Genomic DNA, 22,513 nt, shown 5'->3' on the forward strand with positions numbered 1-22,513 from the left:
TATCTTTCAACCTCTACAGGACACAAGGCAATGCTGAAGTTACTTAACTTCTAATTTTAAAATAGCATTTAAATAAAGGTGATGTCAGCTAGGAAGATAGATTTTCAAGAAAAGGCAGATTTATTATTTTATTCAAAGCAACAGTAGTTTTCCCTCTAAAGCCTTTTTTGTATTTATTCTATTAGTAAGTTATAATGTGTTCTATGTAGTTTATCTGAGCAGTTCTGAACCCACCCATAGTTGCCTCTCCTTACATCCATCTGATTGATTGTACCACTTCTGTAGCAAAGCCCAAGGTAGCTGCCCATATACAGGTTGTGTAGAGAATACTGTCCCTTGATTCAAGTATACTTTTGTATCTCAAAAGTTTTAGAAGTCCTCTCCAGCAAGTTGTGTTTGAATTTAGTTACTAAAATCATTTCATTTGTGAAGCAGTAGTGTTTCAACCTGAAAGTATTATTGCTATAGTTATAATTATTGTCCAGTAACTCATCCCCTCCCACACGAGAAAGTAAATTTAAACAACTAATTTGTGAGATACAGATTGCTTTGTGTTAACTGCTTCAAGATAAAATCACCTTTTTTTTGGGGGGGGGGAGGTTTGGTCATTCAGGTCTGAATTAAAGCTAAGCTGATGACAATGTTCAATTTAAGTTTGTTTAATGCTGATGAAAGACATTCATACAAAGCATCCTCTTTTTTTTTCATATAACCCCATTCTTTGGTGGAAGCTGGGGTTGTGGCTCAGTGGTAGAGTACTTGCCTGGCACAGGCAAGGCCCTGGGTTTAATCCTCAGCACCACATAAATAAATAGAGGTTAAAAAAAGCATTCTTATGTGAAGGATGCTAAATGTTTCTTCATATAAATTATCACTTTGAGGGGCTGGGGTTGCATGTGAGGCACTGGGTTTGATCCTCAGCACCACATATAAATATAAAGGTACTGTGTCCATCTACAACCAAAAAAAAAGGTTTGTTTTTTTTTAAATTATCACTTTGATATACATGTTTTATAGTATGAGAGAACAGAAAGAACAATGTATCCGTTTTGCTACATTTTAATAGCAGATTTTAAGGGAGCAACATCAAACATCAGTAACATCAAACAAAAAGGTACTGAGTACTCCACAGGGTACAGAGTGCTGCCAAGCACCTTGGAAAGTTTACATGACATGGAGAAGATGAGGCCCTTCTCTTGAGAAGTTTACAGTCTGGAAATTTTGACTACTCAGAGTTTCAGTTGAGTGAACATTTTATTAAGGCAAATTCTTCATTTCCTAGAACTACTGTAGACTGAACTATTTTTGCACTTGTGAAATTAACCCAATCCAGATGAAAGAAAAGACTAAATTTGGTTGATAATTCTTTCAGGCTCATATAGTTTTATGAGTCTAGTAAACAAAACTGACCTAACAGACAACTGAAAAATTAAAGACTAGATCTCTTGAAGTGCAAGGGCTAAAACAACTGTTATTTGTTTTAAAAAGCAAACGGATGGTATGATTAGGGTTTACACTAGTTTAAAAATAGGCCAAGTATTGCATTCCCTTCATGCATTGTTCATTTAAAATAGTGAATATTAAAATACGTGGGTTCTACATGTAACCCACAAAAAAGCTCCTCACAAATCTTTATGTTCTGTGTGTCAAATATGCACCTTGTGTACTATGAAAGTTTTATTTATGTCTCATCAAGTTAAAAGTAATGTAAATAGTGAAATTATAATAGGCTAATGACCTGCATATTTTTATATGAATGTCAATATATCTAAATAGGAAATAAATGGCAGTCATATCTACCTATATTAAAGAAAATAAAATATCTTTCCAGATTTTTCATACTCATCACTTTATAAAGACAAGGTATGCAGGTTTTAAGGTTTCACAATCAGTTGTCAGAAAAACAGCAGTTGTTCCTAAAGTATCTCATTAGCATCTGACTCAATTTTTTAGATGACATGATTTAGAAGACGTAAACCCACCCCAAAATTTGTAATTATTCTGAGAGAGATGGTTTTAATGTTAACCCTAGAATCATTAATGTTAACCCTAGAAACAATAGCAATGTGATGTAGAACAACTAATCAACATGACTAAAAATGTGCTCACTTTCAGAGAAACAATCTGGTCATCTGGAAAAAAAAAATCACAGCTACAATCTGGGGAACACTCCCATATAGGATATTGATCTGATCAAGGCACACTATTTCTAAGTAGAACTATCAGATGAGGGTGAATTTAGGCCAGCTCTAAGGAACAGCCTATAAGACAGACCATAACTGATCCAATTTTCTTTCAAAGCAATCTGGTACTATCCTACCCACTTCAATTCAAAAGTTTGAAGTTAATTCAAATCAAAAGACCATATTGGAGCAAAAGTGAGCAAATGTGTAAATCCTAGCACATTCTTATTGCTGTATTAAGTTTGAAGATGAGCATACCTACCACAGCAATATTGTTCCAGGAAGCAGGGTAGGAACAGTGGTAAATTAGGAAACAGACTATTAATTGCACAATTAATAGGAAAGTAAAAACAAGTTTCAAAATCTACAATAAACCTGTATCCAAAGGAGTCATAACAATGAGGTGCTGGACTTTAGTTCTGTGGTACAGCTTTGCAATGGACTCACTGGCCTATAGGTACGGCTCACTTCCTGCCTCCTGAAGGATGAATATGCTACACAGAGCTATGATGGTTTCTACTGAGTGGTAAAATTCACAGAAATTAGACATTACTCATGTCAGAATCATTCCTTGTGCAAAGTTTGATGTAGATGAAGATAAAGTGGTTTATTGGTCAATAACTGCAATTTCTTTTAAAGTCAGTGGGTTTCTTGTATCTGTAACCACAATAGATTTAAAATACTTTGATGATTGATCTACTCCAATGTTACATTCTCGATAAGAGGGACTAAGAAGAAACATGAACTAGTAACCATTAGAACAGTATGAATCCTATATGTATATCACTTACAGTTCTATTACAGTTGGCCCAGGTTTAATCTCATCCATCTCCATGAAAGCAAAACATTTGGTGCTGGTAAACCTTTTTGTAAGCTTGTAGTGTTTGAATTCAAAGAAGATAGCTGCACCTAAGGAATTAAAACAAACAACATAAGCCAGAGACCACACATTTCTTATGTGTCACCAGAAGCCTATGATTTTACAAAGTAACATGTCAAACAGTCTGATGACACAACTGTTGATAACTCACTGTGGCTGTCACTCCAAGCTCTGGTACTAGCATGTCTGAGTGACATTTCTCCATATCATTTAATTCTACAAAGTACAACAAAATTGTATAGCAAGAATGTAAGTTATGTACACAGGTAGAATCATAAACTACCAAAGAATATAAAATATTAAATACCACAAGAAAAACAGAAGTTACTTAAGTATCAGCAGTACCTATAAAAATGGTTTCAATAAGCACCTATATTAGATAGAATAGAAATTTAAGAGTTCCTTTTAAAAAAATTCTACCTTATATCATTTCTCTCCCTCCTAAAACAACCACGCCCAGATTGTCCTTTCCATATTCTTACAAACTAACTGCCAGTTATAGTATCTTTTTACCCAATGCATCTTATTGAAAGAAAAAAAATAATTTAACTGTTAGAAAGTAATCATTAGGTTCCTAAAAGGACTTAAGGTAATTATTAGGGAACCTGCTTCCTTAACTCTGTATTATGAGAAAAACTTCCCTATCAAATAATATTTAACCACATTATTACACAACTAGATAATGCAACTGCTAATTCTCATATTTTAAAAAAATTGATTTGACTTTAAGTCAATATTCATAACTATGTGACATAAGATCTTGTGTTAAGTACACTATGAACACAAACCCAGATAAGTACTGTGTCCTTAAGAAGTCAGTAACTGATAATTACAAACCTTTGGTTAATTTTTCAATATGCTTCTGGAGCTCAATGTCCACATTAAAATGAACATATGTATCTTCTTTTCTTGAAGCCACAGGAGTATCTTGCACAGGAGTTAAATCTATGCCATTCAGATCTGGAGAAAAGTTTCTGCTTGTGAGCATTCACATATACAGACGGAAAATATAGAAACTGCAAAGGTTACAGTTCCTAAAGAGGCATGGAAAGAGCTGAGAGGAGATTCTCAGGTTAAGAGATTCCTATTTGGTGTGAGCAAGTATGTGACAGTTGTTGAAGTTCATGGGGTATGTGGAGAGAAATGAATGTAGACTGGATAGGAGACCTCATGAAGGGGACAAGGAAGCCTTTACATGGCCAAGTGGACAAAACTTGATCTTCATAGTGAAGTGGTAAAAAGAACAAACATGTTTTTCTTAGGGAATAGCCCACTATATTTTTCTATGCAAAAAAAAAAATCTGGAGTATTTAATTTGCCACAATGGAGCTCTGCCACCAATTTCTAACTTTGATCAAGTATGACTTATTTAGAAAAGCCTTTAAACCTAACCTTATCATAATTTCCCTGTTAACCAAAAATGGATGAGAACAGCCAACAAAAACCCTTTTGTTAATGAATAATTTTTCATATATATAAATTCTGGTTATACTGTTTACAACATACCCTGAATTTACAACAACCAGATGGTACGTTATATATAGTTTTAATTTTCTGGTTTTAAAATCTCAGTTTAGTCAAATGCAACATGGACTCATTTAATAACTCCTCAGTGTTTATGTGTTATTCATTTATGTGTCTCAAAAAGCTCAAAAACAATTTAGTACATTTAATAATTAAAAAATATTTACATAAAAATATTTCAGTTTAACATATGCAAAGGTAATTTAACATTTACAACATCATTAAATATTTTTGTGTTTTAAGTATACTTTCTGAATGAGTATGCAGTTTTACAAATGGCCTATCAAACAATGTAAATATTTTCCAGTATACTATATATTTGATAACTGGTAACATCGGAATTTAAAAGTGTACCAGTATTAGTGCTGTGGATTCTGTTCTTTAAATAAATGTTTTTCTTTGTGGTCAATTGATAAAAGTTCCTCCATTTAATTTCAGCACCAATCTGTTCCTTTGGTGCAAAACTATAGATTAAAATAAGCCGTTTGTACTAACTATAGTTATTTCTGTAAAATGGTATAATTTATTCCTTAATCACATCATCATCCCACGGGATTGCTTTCAGGGCATGGATGTTATGGACGCACCCTACTTCCCTGTCCCCTGATTTTCATCTGCCTCTGTAGGACTCACCTAAGTAGATACCTCAGTAGCACAGGAAGAAGAAGGGGTTGAAGCAGGAGAGATGGGAAAACAGGACATGGGGCTTTGTGGAGAGAAATGAATATAGACTGGGTAGGAGAAGGTGAGGGGTGCTATTGTTAATCTACATCCTGAAGGCTGTAGCTGCTTTTAAGGACAATGTGTATGTTTAGTCTGCACGTTAGATGGAATCTGAAGAGCAAAAATCTATACAAACTCAAAAGCAAAAGTGAGTGTATAAGTAGGAAATATTTTTTGTAAGTCTTTCGAACTATGTTCTGTTATGATCTCTTCTAGGATTTTGCCTCATTATAGAATGCATTAAAGTAAGTTGTCACATATACAAGATCATCCCCTGTCAAAAACTTTGTCCCATATGAGAAAAAACATAATGCAATTTGCCAGTTATTTACCCTTTACACTAACTGTAATATAGGGATCGATGCACTGTCCAGCGTCTTTCAGACCAATTTTCTCAATCCTGATAGTGAGTAATGTCATTCCCGGTTCTGATGGCAACCTTGGTAATAAAGTACCTGGCAACAGAGAAACCTCAATAAAAGTTAGCTCCACCAATAATGCAGAGTAAATACTTTGACAAACAGAAGATATAGCCTACCTCTTAGGAACTAGCTAGGCATTATGTATTTTTATTTCCAAAATTCATGAACATCTGATGTTATACTTTTTTAGAAAAATATTTAAATTTACACATAATATATCTGCATTTCCCACCCATACAATCACCTTTAAGCAGAAATAATAATTTCTATAATAATAGTATATAGTATGTATAATAAAAGTATGTTAAAAACATCACTTGAGGAAGCCCAATGATACATAATAGTATAATATGCTCACATAATATTTATATTCAATATGTACTTCTATATTATATTCAGCATCTTAATATGAAGTGGTAGAACAAAGACAAGAAAAGCTTTTAAAATACTTGTTATACTGTTCTAAAGTCTGAGACATTTAATATCACAGTTGATCAATACATTCTTCTCTTTAGTTACTCCTAATAAAGAAAATAATTTACAATTTGATATTTATGTTTTAATTTAACTATATAGTCTAACTTCTATTCTTCTTCTATTTTGTATGATTTATTCCCTCAGAAATTAGTACTATACAGACTGACATATAAAATGGCCATTTGTATAACTGAACATTTTTTCCAAACCCAACTAAAAATTTTAAAACTAAAACCCACCCAGAACAACATGACAACATTCACCCACCAAGAACATATGAAGGAAGAAATCAACTGTTCAGTATGTTCCCTTTTTTGAAACTACAAATAGAGAACAGATGCAAATAAGCTGATTTTAATCAAGTATGTATACAGAACCTCAAAATACACTTAACAAAAGATTTTGGTTGATGTTTTTCAAGTTTCTATTCAACAATGTGTTATGCTACTTTTAATGATGAGTTATTTGAAATACATGAAGTAATCAACACACTACATTTGAAAATACACATTTGATTGATGGCAAATGTGGCTTGAGGAAATTTTGGGAGGTGATGGGAATGTTCTGAACTTGTATAGTGATGGCAGATGCAAAACTCTATAGAGGTGTCAAAAATCGATGAATTTTATACTTACAGAAGGGAAATGTTATGAAATGCAAATTGTACCTCAACAGTGCTGTTAAAAATGTATTACTTTCTAATTTAAACAAATATGAAGACAATACAGACAAATGCAATAATAGGAAGGCCTGGAGGCTGCATTCCACTGTTGCATTAACAAACCTAAATGGGCTCAGGCTGATATCATTAAATATATACATAATACCTTTTATGCATCTTCTTTGATTGACAAATGAGGGTACTTTTAGAAGAGGGGCTTGTACCTGGACATCTGGGATGAACTTCAGAAAGTTAAGAAACACTTCTGAAATTTTATGAAAAATGTGAATATGTATACATTTATATTTATATATATACATATATATTCATATGTATGTATATCATATATGAATTTTTCTGCAGAAAAGTTCATTCTATTATGTAGTACATGGCTGTATAAATATGCTACAGTTTATGTACACATTCTTGTGTTGATAGACATTTGAATTACTTCAAGTGTTTGGATATAGTTAACAGGCTATTATAAATACTCTTCTAACATCTTCTAGTGCCCATAAGCACCCATTTCTGAAACAGGGGAATCACTAAGTCACCTGGCATGTTACCTCCATACCTACTATGTAATGACAATCCATTTCCCAAGGTGGTTGTGCCAACTTTTATTCCTAGCCCAAGTGCAGTAGTGTTCCCATTGCTCCACATCCTCACTAGGTACTGTTTTCTCAGATTCTTCATGTTAGCCAATTTTGGTATAAAGAGATCAATCATTTTAATTTGCATTCCTCTGAAGATTAATAAGGTTGAGCACCTTTTAGAATAAATCAAATGTATGATTTCCTCTTTTCTGAAGTGTGTTCAATTATTTTGCTCGATTTTCTATTGAGATGTCTATCTTATTGAGCTGTAGGAGGTCTCTATTATTTTGCTGGACAAATGTTTTACAAATAGCTTCTTAGTAGTTTTCCTTTATAAAGACTTTTTGTTGAAGTAGAGCATATACATTTTAAAATGCACAAATTGTTAGTACAGTTTGCTGAACTTCCACAAAGTGAATACACCTGTATAACTAGTATCAGATCTAGGAAAGATATGATCAGCCTCCTGGGAGTGTCCTTCCCCCCACCCTATCCAATTCACTCTTCCAAAAGATAGCAACCATTGCTAACTTCTAACACCAAGTGTTAGTTTTGAATGTTAAGAATGACTTTTCTCTGCCATGGTGTCTTCTGATTATGATAAATACTTACTGCTAGTAATATTCAAATTTCTTAATATCTTCCTTTACAATCAGTGCTTTTTATGTCATATTTAAGAAAACTTACCCCACTCCAAAATCATAAAGGTATTATCTTGAAAGCATTTTATAGTTTTGCCATTCACACTTAATTCTATATGTCACATAGAATTATTGACTACGGTGTATAGTAGGAGCTTTAATTTCATTCAATTTCACATAAATACTCAATTGTCTCAGCACTACTCATTAAAAAGACTGACATTTTCCACCACTGATCTGCAGTCCCACCTCAATCATAAATCATGTGGCAATCACTTTCTGAGTTTTCTATTCTGTCTTACCGGACTGTTTATCCTCTTACCACTAATATAGTATCTTAATTCTATAGCTGTATAAAAGGTCCAGGAACTGCAATAAAAATTCAGATGAGTTTCAGAAAGAGTCTATCTTTATAAACTGCTTCTTCTAATTTATGAACTAGTATATATCTTTACATTTTAAAAATCATAACAATTATTTAATAGAATTTTATTTGACCTAAAAGCCTTCAGAAATAAAGACCTACAGATCCAGGGAAAACTCCTGTTTTTTTGTTTATGTTCCATGAAGAATGTATGGCCATGTAGAAATGACTGGAAAAGGGGGTGTGAGCTAATGGTAAAAGGCTGCCAGGGTCCCAGCAAGCCCTGTCTGGTCAGATTCTTCTTGGCCTCTCTGTATAGCTTTCTTTCCTTCTGGACCTAAGGCAGGTCCTGTCTGGAATGAGGGTTTGTAAGGGAGGGGTAAGGGAGGGTAGGGGGACAGTAAGGGAATAGCAGGGAGGGAAGGAAGAGAGAGAGAGAGAGAGAGAGAGAGAGAGAGAGAGAGAGAGAGAGAGAGAGAGAGCTTTCTAGGTTTTATGACTGGCTTTGGGAGAGAAGGGTGAACGGACAGGAGGGCAGGAGGAGAGCAGAGGCTTTGCTGCTGAGGTTGCTTTTGGGATTCCAATCTCCTTCAGTTAGAAGTTCTCAGCAGGCCAAAACCTCACCCTTTGGGCTATCATATTCTGATCTGACCCTGCCCACCTTCCCCCTCTCTCTCTCCCTCCTCCTCCCTTTCTCCTTTTAAGAAGGGAATGTGTAGATCTTTCCATCTTCTAAGATCTTCTTTGATTTCTCTCTTTAGGGTTCTGTAGTTTTCATTGTATAGATCTTTGACTTCTTTCATTGATTCTCAAGTATCATTTTTTTTTGAGGTTATTGTGAATGGAGTAGTTTTCCTCATTTCCTTCTCAGAGGCTTTGTCACTGATATACAGAAATGCCTTTGATTTATGGGTATTGATTTATATCCTGCTCCTTTGCTGAATTCATTTACTATTTCTGGAAAGATCGACCTTGCTCTTGGATAGGCAGAATTAATATTATCAAAATGACCATACTACCAAAAGTGCTATATAGATTTAATGCAATTCCAATCAAAATCTCAATGGCATTCCTCATAGAAATAGAAAAAGCAATCATGAAATTCATCTGGAAAAATAAGAGACCAAGAATAGCTAAAGAAATCCTTAGCAGGAAGAGTGAAGCAGGGAGTATTGCTATATGAGACCTTAAACTATACTACACAGAAATAGTAACAAAAACAGCATGGTTTCAGCACTAAAACAGACTGGTAGGCCAATGGTACAGAATAGAGGACACAGAGACTAACCCACAAAATTACAATCATCTTATTTTAGACAAAGGTGCCAAAAACATGCACTGGAGAAAAGATAGCATTTTCAACAAATGGTGCTGGGAAAACTGGAAATCCATATGCAACAAAATGAAATTAAACTCATAACTCTCACCATGCACAAAACTTAACTCAAAATGGATCAAGGACCTAGGAATTAAGCCAGAGACTCTTCGTCTAATAGAAGAAAAAAGTAGGCCCTAAACTTCATCATGTGGGTTAGACCACAACTTTCTTAATAAGACCCCTATGGCACAAGAATTAAAACCAGGAATCAATAAATGGGATGGATTCAAACTAAAAAGTTTTTTTGTCAGCAAAAGAAAACAATCTGTGAGGTGAACAGAGAGCCTACATCCTGGGAGAAAATTTTTACCCCTCACACATCAGATAGAGCACTAATCTCTAGGGTATATAAAGAACTCAAAAGCTAAGCACTGAAAAAACAAGTAACCCAATCAAAAAAGGGGCCAAGGACTTGAACAAACACTTCTCAGAAGAGGATATACAATCAATCAACAAATATATGAAAAAAATTTCAACATCTCTAGCAATCAGAGAAATGCAAATCAAAACTAAGATACAACTCCAGTCAGAATGGCAGCTATTATGAAGACAAACAACAATAAGTATTGGAGAGGATGTGGGGAAAAAGGCACACTCATACATTGCTGGTGGGACTGCAAATTGGTGCAGCCAATCTGGAAAGCAGTATGGAGATTCTTTGAAAATCTGGGAATGGAACCACCATTTGACCGAGCTATTCCTCTCCTTGGACTATACCCAAAGGACTTAAAAACAACATACTACAGGGACACAGCCACATCAATGTTTATAGCAGCACAATTCACAATAGCTAAACTGTAGAGCCAACCTACATGCCCTTAAGTGGATGAATGGATTTTAAAAAACGTGGCATATATACACTATGAACGTTTTTAAAAGAGAATAAAATCATGGCATTTGCAGGTAAATGGATGGCATTGGAGAAGATAATGCTAAGTGAAGTTAGTCAATCCCCCCAAAACAAATGCCAAATGTTTTCTCTGATATAAGGAGGCTGACTCATAATAGGGTAGGGAGGAGGAGCATGGGATGAATAGATGGATTCTAGATAGGGAAGAGGGGAGTGAGGGAAAGGAAGGAGGCAGGGGATTAGCCTTCTAATGAATGTGATGGACATCATTATCCAAAGAACATGTCTGAAGACACAAATTGGGTGTCAACCTACTTTATATAGAGAGATACGAAAAATTGTGGTATATATGTGTAATAAGAATTGTAATGCAAAAAAAACCAAGTACATGAATAACGTGAATTGGCGTGAACATACTTTATACAAAGATAAAAAAATTGTGCTCTATATGTGTAATAAGAATAGTCCATTGTCGTGTATTAAAAAAATAAAATCAATAAAAGAAAAAGAAGGGAATGGGGAGTGGGTAGGGAAAAACTGTGGAATGAACCCAAACTAACTTTTCAATGCACATATGTGAATATACTATAATGAAACTCATCATTTTGAATATCTATAAGATACTAATTTTAAAAAATGTAAATAAATAGATCAGTAAAGTGGATGAAAGGGAACAGTGGGAGGGAGGATGAGGAGGGTGAAGGGACTGAATTGGAGCAAATTATATTCCATGCATTTATAATTAGTCCAAATGAATCTAATGTCAAGAATAACTATTATGAACAAATGAAAAAAAGAATAATGACTTCACTGTTTTTATAAAATGCATTCTCATAAACAATTCAATTGAGAGAAATGAAAAAAGTAAAAGAGAATGTATAATTCAACATCTCACAAACCATAACAATTATTAAGTCACTCTTCCATCTTTTTCTCTAATTTCAAGATGGCTCCAGTTTCATTTTCTTTTGATATTCTTTTATTTTTTCAACAAAGGTTTATTTTCTACATAAAATTCTTATATTTCTTTTGTTGAATTTATAATAAGGTCCTTGATATTATTTAATACTACTATAAATATTATAATAGTTCATTTTCTAAGCAACTATTACTTGTTTGAGATAGAATTGATTTGTCTGTACAGATTTTATATCCAGGAACCGCATTATCTTATTAATGAGTTATGAATAGGTTTTTGCATATATTCTCTATATATTCATAAATATGCAAATAAAGAATATCCCCCCTTTATATTTCATTTTCTTGTCCTAGTGCAGTAGCTAGGGCTTCCAAAACAATGCTGATGAAAAGAAGTAATAGATAATCTTGTTTTGTTCAAATTCATCATTAAACGATTTTGGGCTGTAAATGTCATGTAGCCATGTTTTATCAAGTTAAGGATGTTTTTCTGTTCTTTGCCAAGAATTGTTTAAAATCAAGGCTGTATTTCAAATTTAACTGAAAACTTTTTCTGCATTGTTGACAACTTTATGAAATCTTTCCCCTTAATCTGCTAATGTGAACTACCTTGATAAATTCTGCTAACAATAATTTGAAAAATCACTCATTAGTTCAGGGAGATTTTCTGAATTATTTTCCACAGCATCCTATGTTTATTCAGTCAATCTTCATTTGGCAGTTACATTATTTCTAACTTTTTATCATTATAAAAAACACCTAAACAGAGAATCTTGTGTATATGCATATGTTTTCCCCTCTTTTTCCTGTATTTTGGGGGTGCATCTTCAGAGTAAATTCTCAGGAATGGGATTGCTAATGAAAAAATATGTACTTATATGTTGTTAGAGAATGCTCAATTCCCCTCCAAAGGAACTGTACCATTTTTCTATTCCCACCAGTGATTAATAAGTATCTATTTCCCCTAAGACTCTCCAACAGTAGCTTTAATTTATGTTTTTATTAAAAATAAAGTTGAGTATCTTTTTATATGTTTAACGGGTATTTTTAAAATGTGTGTGTGTGTGTGTGTGTGTGTGTGCACGCTCACGTGCTTGCTCATATTGTCTGTTCCTCTCATGTATTCTGCTTTGGTTATTACAATTAAAATTTTTCTTTATACATTAAGAATGTTGGGTTGGGATGTAGCTCAGTGGCAAAGTGTCTGCCTTGCATTTGCAAAATCCTGGAATCGAACCCCAGTTCTAAAAAAGACAAAAAAGAACCCACCCCACCCCCAAAAACCCCCAAGAATGTTACCTCTTTTATGTATTACCTCTTTACTACCTGTTTTGACATTCAAAAGATGATTGCTTTACAACTTTCAAAAAGTCTTTTTGATGTTAAGATTATTTTTTGCCAAGTTGATATTAAACTTGTTGTTACTTTGGGGTGAGTCAATTTTAAAAGCTGTCATTATCTAGATCTTTCAGTTGAAATGGTAGGGCTGATGCTACATTCCTTACCAACAATCTTTTTACCTGAGACTACACAGTAAGGTTTAATGTAATAATTATGCTTCAGATAATTTAATATGGAGGCAGTGATTTCAAGTCTGAATTTCTTGTTTAATTCAAGGTAGAATGTCAAACATTGTGTTCCATAATGAAGGAAGCTGACTGTAATTAAGATCATAGATTACATAGAAAGGTGCCTATTTAAGGTGTTTCAGAATGCTCTATGATGTGCTCTCTTTACATGGTCAACTCCTACATACTCAGTGAGTCCTAAATCTGGCCAGATTTATTGAACTCCCTCAGCCCTTCTTTTTTGCCAACCTACAACATTGGTGCACATCTCTAATCATAATCATGTGCTTTTGGCTCTGTCTTGCTGACTACACAATAAGCATCCTGAAAGGTGTGGGAACTGTTCCTTTTGTAGTATGCACAAGGAATAAACAGATCTTTGTTGAAGAAATATTTTATTGAATGAATGACTGAATTTCCAGTTCTAGAGGTTATCATGCTCTAGTAAACAAATGGCTAGAGAATCTATATCAATGAGTGAAGAAATAATAAACATAAAAGAAGATCAAATACTAGAATAATACCATACCACATATAGCTCCCAGGTAGATGAAAAAGGGTGCATGTTTTTGCATCAAAAGTAAAACCATGATAGTTGTAAATTGAGCCAATGCATTAAAAGGAAGATTTCTAAGTGAAGAATTAACATATCCAATTACATAGTGTAATATGAGAACAAGTCAACTACATTCATAAAATTCGAAGACTAACAAGGATAAGAAAGAAATCACTACACACAATCCAGTGTAAACTGTGCTATTCCAGCTAAATCATCTGCTCTCAGATCTAGAGCATAGTTCAGAAGAAATGTTCTTCCACATGGAACTGCTATGTAAATAAGAAACAGCTAACACTTGTGAATATTTGTGTTGTGCCACATACTATCCTACTCCTCTCATCTAATCCTCACAACAATAGTTTAGTTCTATTTTTCAGAGGTGAAAAGTGAGGCATAGAAAAACAAATTATCCATAATCACACAGCAGTTTGGCTACAGAGTCCATGCTTTTAACCATCATGTCTCATTTTAACATTTTTATTTTAATTGTCCCTAAAGCCTTAAAAGGAACTGCAGGAGAACCTCCCCATCTCAAGCTTCTGCAAAGTTCCTTTTGCCATGTAAACATAACAGTCACAGGTTCCCAGGATTAGAATATAGACATTTTTGTGAGGCCACTATTTGTGCCTCATACTTTTAAATATGGAAAACTCTAAATGGCTACAGCTGTCCAAACCAAGTTTTCAATAACATCCCAGGGATGTTATTGAGCTGTCACTAAGAACTCCCAAGTAAGGGATTGATTAAAAAAGAGTAACATTTGAACTTTGTACACTGAGCAGTGCACATTCACAGGAATGGACAGAGACTGAGTAGCCCAGATAGCAATATGATAGGTCTTTAACACTCATATAGCAGTGAGCAGCAGGACTGTGTTCATTTGGTTAATTCCACTTTCAGTTTTTACTGCAAGACAAAGGAAGCCATTGGTAGCTGGTGAGCCCCAAGTTGTACTGAACACAGAAAGCACGTCTTTTTCTGACTTATCTGCCCCCAACCACCTCTTATGCACCAACCAGAGCAAGCATGCTCTCACTGGTGTCAAAAAGAGTTGGAAGGAATTACTGAATTCAGTGTGATTTTCTGTGAGAGGAAGATTCTAAGCCTAAACCTAAAGACAACTCTGATAAAATAATGACAATGAATTGGAAGGTTTGGAACTATTTTACCACACTACTGTAATAGGGGATACCAAAAAGTCCATCTTGTTGATGGAAACTGTTTATTAACAGGTGGTACTTGGGTAAAAACTTAAGTTGCTCTATTTCATTGTGCTTCATCTGTGGAAAACAATTTATGAAGGTAGCTATGGATCCCCCAAATGGCTGTTTGTTAAACATAGACAAGTTTGCTTAAGAATGTTTTAAAAACTGTGTAAAAGCATCTGACGTAGCCAAGAATGTTACAGCCACTGCCACTGTGGAGAGGAAAGGGAATTGTGCAAGTAAGGCCTCTGCCTCTGCTGGGCACCCAACAGCACTGACACAGACCGAGCAATGAAACACCACTGTACCTGCAACAGGTACAGAAAAACAATGGGAGAACATCTGAAGCCCCTCACCACCCCCCCCGCCCATAACTTCTTTGTTCCAAGAGGGTGCTGAGAAAAATGAAGGTCTAAGTATCAAGTAGGATGGCCTCACATTCAATAGTCTCTGTGTAGCCATAGAGATCATGGAGAATCAGACAATAAAAGGACCACCAACCCGAGGATGAGTCTGGAGTGACATGGATATGAAGGTCAGTGGGATCCTTAAGGCCCTGTCCTCACATGCAGAAGAGGAAGTCATTCTTTTCTTTCAACTTTTTATTTTTGCTTTTTAAAAATTTCTATTGTTTATATCTCATATCATACCATAAGGACAATTTCTAGTCCAAAATTGGAAATGGCATGACAGTCTTTGTTCCAAAATAGTACATTATTGTCTAGGTAAGTACATTAAAAGAGGAAAATTACCAAAGATTATATTTTTTTAAAACACTGATTTGAATTTGCTTTTTACATGATATTGTACAAATGTTTGTCACAGGCATTTACTTCAATAAGAGGTGAGTCAGTCTTCATTTTGCCTTGGTGCTTGGTGAATTAAATGTCATGAATAAGGAGTACAAAATTTGTTGTCCATACTTTTAGGACAGAGATGGACCTGATATCTAAAATGTAAACTAAGCATTATCATATGTGTGTGATTATATATTTATGTCTTCTTTGTTTTAGATTTATCATACTTGCAATTAAATTCAGATGTTTGATACTACCAATTCAAAGTCTGTCACACACATTTTTTAAGTGCACATTTCTTTGTAATTTTAAAATCCAATAAAAAAGATATATATAAAATAATATTTTCTATTATTTTGGGATAATTTTAACATAATTTAAATTAATGGTATTGTCAAATCATTATTTGGTCATAACATTTTGTAAATGGCACAAAACATGAAATGGGTATTAAAAATCTAGCAAGAGAAAAATTTTGCAATTTGTACTGCACATCTGCAATTTGTACACACATACAAATTGTGTGAAAATATGAAAACACATGCACAATTTCTTTTGGTTGGTAACTGATTAGTAGTTGAGGAACTGCTCCAACCTTTCAAGATAAAGAGTAAAATCATAAGAAGTTTATTCACTTTGAAATTATATTAAAAGTTTGATAAAAAATCTTAGGGGTCATTAGCATTCAAACAATAATATTTCTAGGTCTGTCAAAAATTATACTTTATTAAAGTTGTTTGTATATAGGTTATATGAGTATATTCTTGTTTTTATTTTCTTTATTGACTGGTACTAGAAATATGTATTTTTCTGTGTTCAGAAATATGTGATTTGGATAATGGCTGAATTCTTAAGTGTCACCATCATATCTGGAAAAAAATAATAAATACTCTCACAAAACCTAAGATGAATCAGTAGGTATATGCTTCATACACAGATGCCATTTAGCATGCAAGGAAGAGTTACTACAGGTGTTGGGTTAAAAATTTGAGTGGCCAGAGGACTTTCAAGAAAAAGCAGGCCTGGGGCTGGGGATGTGGCTCAAGCGGTAGCGCGCTCGCCTGGCATGCCTGCGGCCCGGGTTCGATCCTCAGCACCACATACAAACAAAGATGTTGTGTCCGCCAATAACTGAAAAATAAATATTAAAATTCTCTCTCTCTCCTCTCTCACTCTCTCTTTAAAAAAAAAAGAAAGAAAAAGCAGGCCAGATGTTGCTTAGAGCCTTGATGAAGAGCCTACTCAATAGACATTTCCTATGAACCAATTTCTGCAAAGCTCTGGAGAAAACCTTTTGACTTCAAGTGACAAGATTCATGGATTAAAAAACAAAACAAACAAAACAAAACAAACTGAGCCAGACATAGTGCTGCATGCCTGTAATCCCAACAACTTGGCAAGTTAAGGCAAGAGAGGCCAGCGTGGGCAACTTAGCAAAACCCTGTTTCAAAATAAAAAAATAAATCAAAGAGCTGGGGATGTAGCTAGGTGGTAGAGCATCCCTGACTTCAATCCCCAGTACTACAAACAAACATGTAGAAACAAATTATAAAAAATAAATCTTTCAAAACTGCTTGAGAGTAATAGAATATTAACAAGCCTTAAAACTATTGAAAAACAGCTAGGAGAACTACCAGATAACATTGAATGGTATTTTCCTTTCCTTTCAATATAAGTACATGACTGGATGAGGGACTCTGGCTCTGACTGTTTGGCTCAGTCTGAGAATTTGAGACTTTGAGAGAAAGGATGTGCTCGGAGAGCCAGAGTCTATCTGCACACTTTGGTGGTATTTACTGTTTAACCCTAAATATATCCTGAAATTCTGTGAAATAAGGATGCCCTAATATTCATGGAACAGCAATAAATATTTTGTTGCAGTTTTCAACTTCCTATATGCATGGGTAAGAAAAAAACTGCACTTTAGCTGAAAATGAAATACATATTTGCTTAACTCTCAAGTTCAACTCAGAATTGAATATTTATGCAGGAAAGAAACAAGTACAGGTTTGATATTAAAGAAGTAAGATTCACTCTTCATTTTGAGTTTCAAAAAAACATTTTTGTACATATCTAAGACTATATAAAAGATGAATAACCAATACAAATCTAGAATAATGTTGAGATTGCTAGGCTTATGTTTAGGTCACTCAGAAACGTTTTTTAAAATTTTGTCTAAAATTGTGACATGGCTATTTGTGCATGTGGTACTAGAAATGAATGTAGGGCTTCACACAGGTGAGGCAAGCACCCTACCACTGAGCTACATCCCTAGTTCTTTCTATTTTGAGACAAAGTATCTCTAAGTTGCCCCCACTGGCCTCAAACTTGCAATCCTCCTGCCTCAATTTCTCAAGTAGCTAGGATTATAAGCATATAATCCTGGCCAGCTATTTTTTTAAAATTTGTATTACTTTGGTTTATCATTTAGAAGCTTTAATATTCAACATGATAAATAAATTTTCAGGTAATAAATAATAGGTTATAAATTTTTATCCTCTATTTAAATGAAATCTACTGAGATTACCTTAAGAAAATTAAACTACTATTTGGACTTAAGCCAGTTAGTGTTTAAAGCAGTACAAAAAAGTTACTGTCTTATGAGAATTGAAGGCTTTGAAAATGATAATAATGTCAAAGAAAGGTTCAACAATTTTTTATTCTTTTCAAGAAAGGTTGGATAAAAATCCATTTTTGATTTTAAATGGGAATAAACTACTCTTGATCATACCATATTCATATATTATACTTTATCTCATTAGCTTAACAGTAGTAGTGTTTACCATGTGTGTTTGTCAAAACTTATAAAGCTGTACATTAAAAAAGATGCCTTTTATATATATAAGGGACACCTTAATAAATCTTTTTTTAAAAAGCTCACAATAAGCTAGATGCTATAGCACAAGCCTGGAATCCAGGTGACTTGGGAGGCTGAGGCAGGAGGATCCCAAGTTTAAGACTAATCTCAGCAACTAAGTGAGGCCCTAAGCAACTAAGTGAAATCCTGTCTCAAAATAAAAAATAAAAAGGGCTGAGGATGTGGCTCACTGGTAAAGTACCCCTGTGTTAAATCCTCAGTACCAAAAAAAAAAGTACAACAAACTTACAATTATATAAATTACATAAAATAAAGGTAATAAAAATGTTATAATTCTTAGAAGCACCCTGCCATGATAATGTAGACACAACAGCCTTATCATGAATGAAATCTTGGATGTCCACAGTATAACAATTTTTTCCCATTCTACAATTAAGTTAAAGGTCAAATTGTCCTTCAATGACATTTTCAATTTTATAATGACACAGACCCTGAAAAATATGATCAAAAATCAAATATAGCCAATTGAACTATATGTACTCTTTCTTACTTTGAGGAAAATAATTCATGGAATAGAAAGGTTTAGTGAGCTTTCTGTATCTCTGAAATAAAATACCAAAATGCTATATCAGAATAAAAAAATCTAATTATTTTGGGCTTAATCTTTCATAGCAAATAGACTTAATTTACAGAGTTTCTTTTCAACTCAGCAACCTGAACCCCATAAAGACTTGTCCATTTCATGACTTACATCATCCGCTTTAAGGATCTTGTTTGCTACAGAAGTATAACTAGTGAACAAATAACCAAAACCAGAAATTTATAGAACTGGAATCTATTTCAATTACAGCATGTGGTTTAAAAAGGAAATAAAAAAATGCAGAAAAATTTTAGCAAATTTATTTACCTCATCATCTCAGCAATCTTGAATTTCCTACAAATATAACAAGTAAAATATAGCTCTTTATTCATAAAGACAAGCAGATTGGAAATAATTACCTTGTACCAAAGAAACACTAACAATAACATTTTATAGTGATTGTAATTTTTCTAATAATCCTATGGTGTAGGACTGTTAGCATCATTTATAGGTGATAATGAAAATACAGTAGCCACCACTACCCCAGCAAATGAAAAGTATAATGCCAAATGATTTGTATGTGGTGCCTAATTTTCATTGTAACCCTATGAATTAGACATTGTCAACATCTCCTTTTATAAAGAATTAAGTACAGTCACTTAACTACTGATTGGCAGATGTTAGACTCAAAAGCGCAGATATCTTATTGGTCTAAGCCTATACTGTTTATATTTCAAACGTCTTCTACCAAAGAGTATTTAAATTACTGGAATATGACTTTAATTATGAAGTTTTCTGGATGATATGTATATTATATTTAATTATACCATAAAGCATAGAGTCTTTTAAAAAAATGCATCACAATAGTACAGTGCTATTTCTACACTTCCAAAAATGAACTAATTCATCAGAAGTAAAAACTGTGCACTGTATAAGAACAGAAGAAAGTATAGAAGTAGAAGAGGCAAATAATTTACTCAGGGTGCTTGACTAGGGTATTTTACAACCTTGTCAAGATCTTCCAAAAATAAAAAGGACTTGCTATGTATTCTTTATTTCCCTGTTAAGGGCAACTGTTTAGTATCTATTCCTCCAGGTCCAGGTTTCACAATCATATATGATTATTTAAAGAACAGCTAGATATATAAAGAAAAGAATTAACATAGCAAACAGTTACTCTAGAAAGCCTACTTACAATGTTGGTCTATGGCTAGCATCTGGGAACCTGGATTTCAGCAGGATTCCCATCATGCCCTGTTAAGAAGATCACTGTGCCTAAATCGTCCATGCAAACAATATGGTTTGTGCTGAACACTTGCTTTCTTCCTGGAGTCTGTAATTTTGGTTCACGCTAACCCCAATAAGTGTCTTGTGCACTGAATCTCTACAGTGCTTCCCCAATAGACAATATTTTTTCATTTTACAGGTGTGAAAGAATGTTGAGAGAATCAAGTACATATTTGACTCTGCTGGGAGAGGACTCTTAGAAGTTTGGTTTCCTCTTGAATTTGCCTGTGTGCCTTTACCCTTTGCTGATTTTGTTCTTGTGTTTTCTTGTTGTAATGACTCAGAATACAACTGTGAGTACAGCTATATGCTGAGTCCTGTGGGTATTCCTAGCCAATCTCTAAACATGGGATGTTTTGAGGATCCCTGACACAAATAGTAAGATACTTTCACAATAAACCGATAGCTACCGCTAACAGAATGGCCATGATAATTTGCTTAAGATTGGCAAACCTGGAGATGTTTTACCCGCGACTAACAAATACAAAAGTAAGTTTCAAACACCTGACCTTGAATTATATAATGTACATTTTTTGTACCCACCAGGCACTCTAGCAGGAAAAGAATTAGGAGACCCTGCTCCAGCACCACCTTCTTCTTCATCTTCTTCAAATTCCAAATGCTCTTCCTCACCAGGGGCTAAAATTCTCCTATATAAAAAAGGACAGAAAAATTAGTGAGCTACTCCACTTAATACACCAGCTAACCCTCATAGCCACTAACTTCCCAGATAAGATGCTGATTATTAGGTTGATGTTGATATAAATGTCAATGTCAATCATCTCATTGCTACCAGTCATATCACCAATACCAAATTTGATAGGGAAAAAAATACAGAAATATTTGAAAAACAGGCATAAAATAGATAATAAAATCAGAAGACAAAATATGGATGCTTATTTATTTACCTTAATGGGCTAGGCTGAACATCAAATGGAAATTCTTTATTATATGTGAGAATATTTTTTAGGACTAGAATAAAGACATAGACAAACAATAGTCTTATATCTTAGTCTTACATGTTATGTAAGACTTATATATTAGTTAGTCTTATATGTTATATCTTAAATTGATACTTTTAATCATATTTTATAGTGTATTAAGCACACATTAATATATGTATTTTAAATTCCGAGCTTCACTATCATTTTAAGACTCTGCAATTGACTACTGAGTGTCTTAGCAAAATAAAAATGTCCATAGTGGACTGCAGGTACCAGTATTTTCAGAGTACTGTAAGATCTCCAAGGAGAGTCTCAGAGCCCTCATAGAAAATGAACCATAAAATAGTTCTCCAATGTACAAGGTCCTAGGTGATATGGGGTACCAGTGAAAGAGAATACCTCTTCTCCTGAAGTATTTTAATTAAAAGATTGATACTGAAGATGACTAATTAAAGAGAAATAGATAATCACATCTTATTCTTTATCCTAAATAGATTTCCCTCAATACTTATCACACTGGTAAGGTTTGTAGCAGCAAGGTTATAATTCCAATATTCCTTTTATGATGAAATTTATTGTATATGTGTGCACACATATATACATGCATATATATATGTGTGTTTGTGTATATATATATATATATATGTGTGTGTGTGTGTGTGTGTTTGTGTATATATATATATATATATATATATATATATATATATATATATTTACACGTGTGTACACACACATACACATACACACACACACACACACAGCAGACTTTCTCCTCAGGGAAGTCATCAAACAACATAATGCTATCACCTCTTGTGTCCTGGTTGATTACTTTCTGGCATGTAAGCCTACAGACAGATGTTCTACAATTCTATCTGTATCTGGAAAAGTATTTTATGAAATTTATTGTTTCATTTCCCAATTTATGGGTTCCTAGTGACTACCTGCAATGATTTCAAGGTGAATATTTAGCATTATTAATTGGGCAACCCATGGTTTTTACTCTAATTACTCAGACTTTAATTTTGGAGTCTTGCAGATTTCAGTTAAAAGGAGTATGGCATATTGGGTTCCTAAATAAGGAAATTCAAAAAGAACAGGTTGTAATTACATAACTTATTCCAATAGGAGTCAATCATAC

General features: G+C 33.9%; 1 protein-coding gene across 1 annotated transcript; it reads right to left on the reverse strand.

Moving 5' to 3' along the window:
- Positions 1-2,955: 2,955 nt before the first annotated feature.
- Positions 2,956-21,359, reverse strand: LOC144375114 (axin interactor, dorsalization-associated protein-like). The gene is made up of 5 exons (XM_078038667.1): positions 21,340-21,359; positions 20,975-21,081; positions 5,643-5,765; positions 3,901-4,023; positions 2,956-3,092 (listed from the first exon to the last, which is right to left on the reverse strand). The coding sequence occupies exons 3-5, from the start codon at positions 5,728-5,730 to the stop codon at positions 2,971-2,973; spliced, it is 333 nt and encodes a 110-aa protein (XP_077894793.1). The 5' UTR covers positions 5,731-5,765; positions 20,975-21,081; positions 21,340-21,359; the 3' UTR covers positions 2,956-2,970.
- Positions 21,360-22,513: the final 1,154 nt, after the last annotated feature.

This window comes from Ictidomys tridecemlineatus, chromosome 2 (assembly GCF_052094955.1).
Source record: "Ictidomys tridecemlineatus isolate mIctTri1 chromosome 2, mIctTri1.hap1, whole genome shotgun sequence".
Taxonomy (NCBI): domain Eukaryota; kingdom Metazoa; phylum Chordata; class Mammalia; order Rodentia; family Sciuridae; genus Ictidomys; species Ictidomys tridecemlineatus.

Excerpts from the sequence above, each read along its gene's own strand:
- LOC144375114 (XM_078038667.1), bottom strand. The coding sequence starts at position 5,730 with ATGACATTACTCACTATCAGGATTGAGAAAATTGGTCTGAAAGACGCT. Across the intron at positions 4,024-5,642 it reads TATTACAGTTAGTGTAAAGG|ATCTGAATGGCATAGATTTA; the intron begins GTAAATAACTGG and ends ACTTTTCTCCAG. Across the intron at positions 3,093-3,900 it reads TATTGAAAAATTAACCAAAG|GTGCAGCTATCTTCTTTGAA; the intron begins GTTTGTAATTAT and ends TTAATTCCTTAG.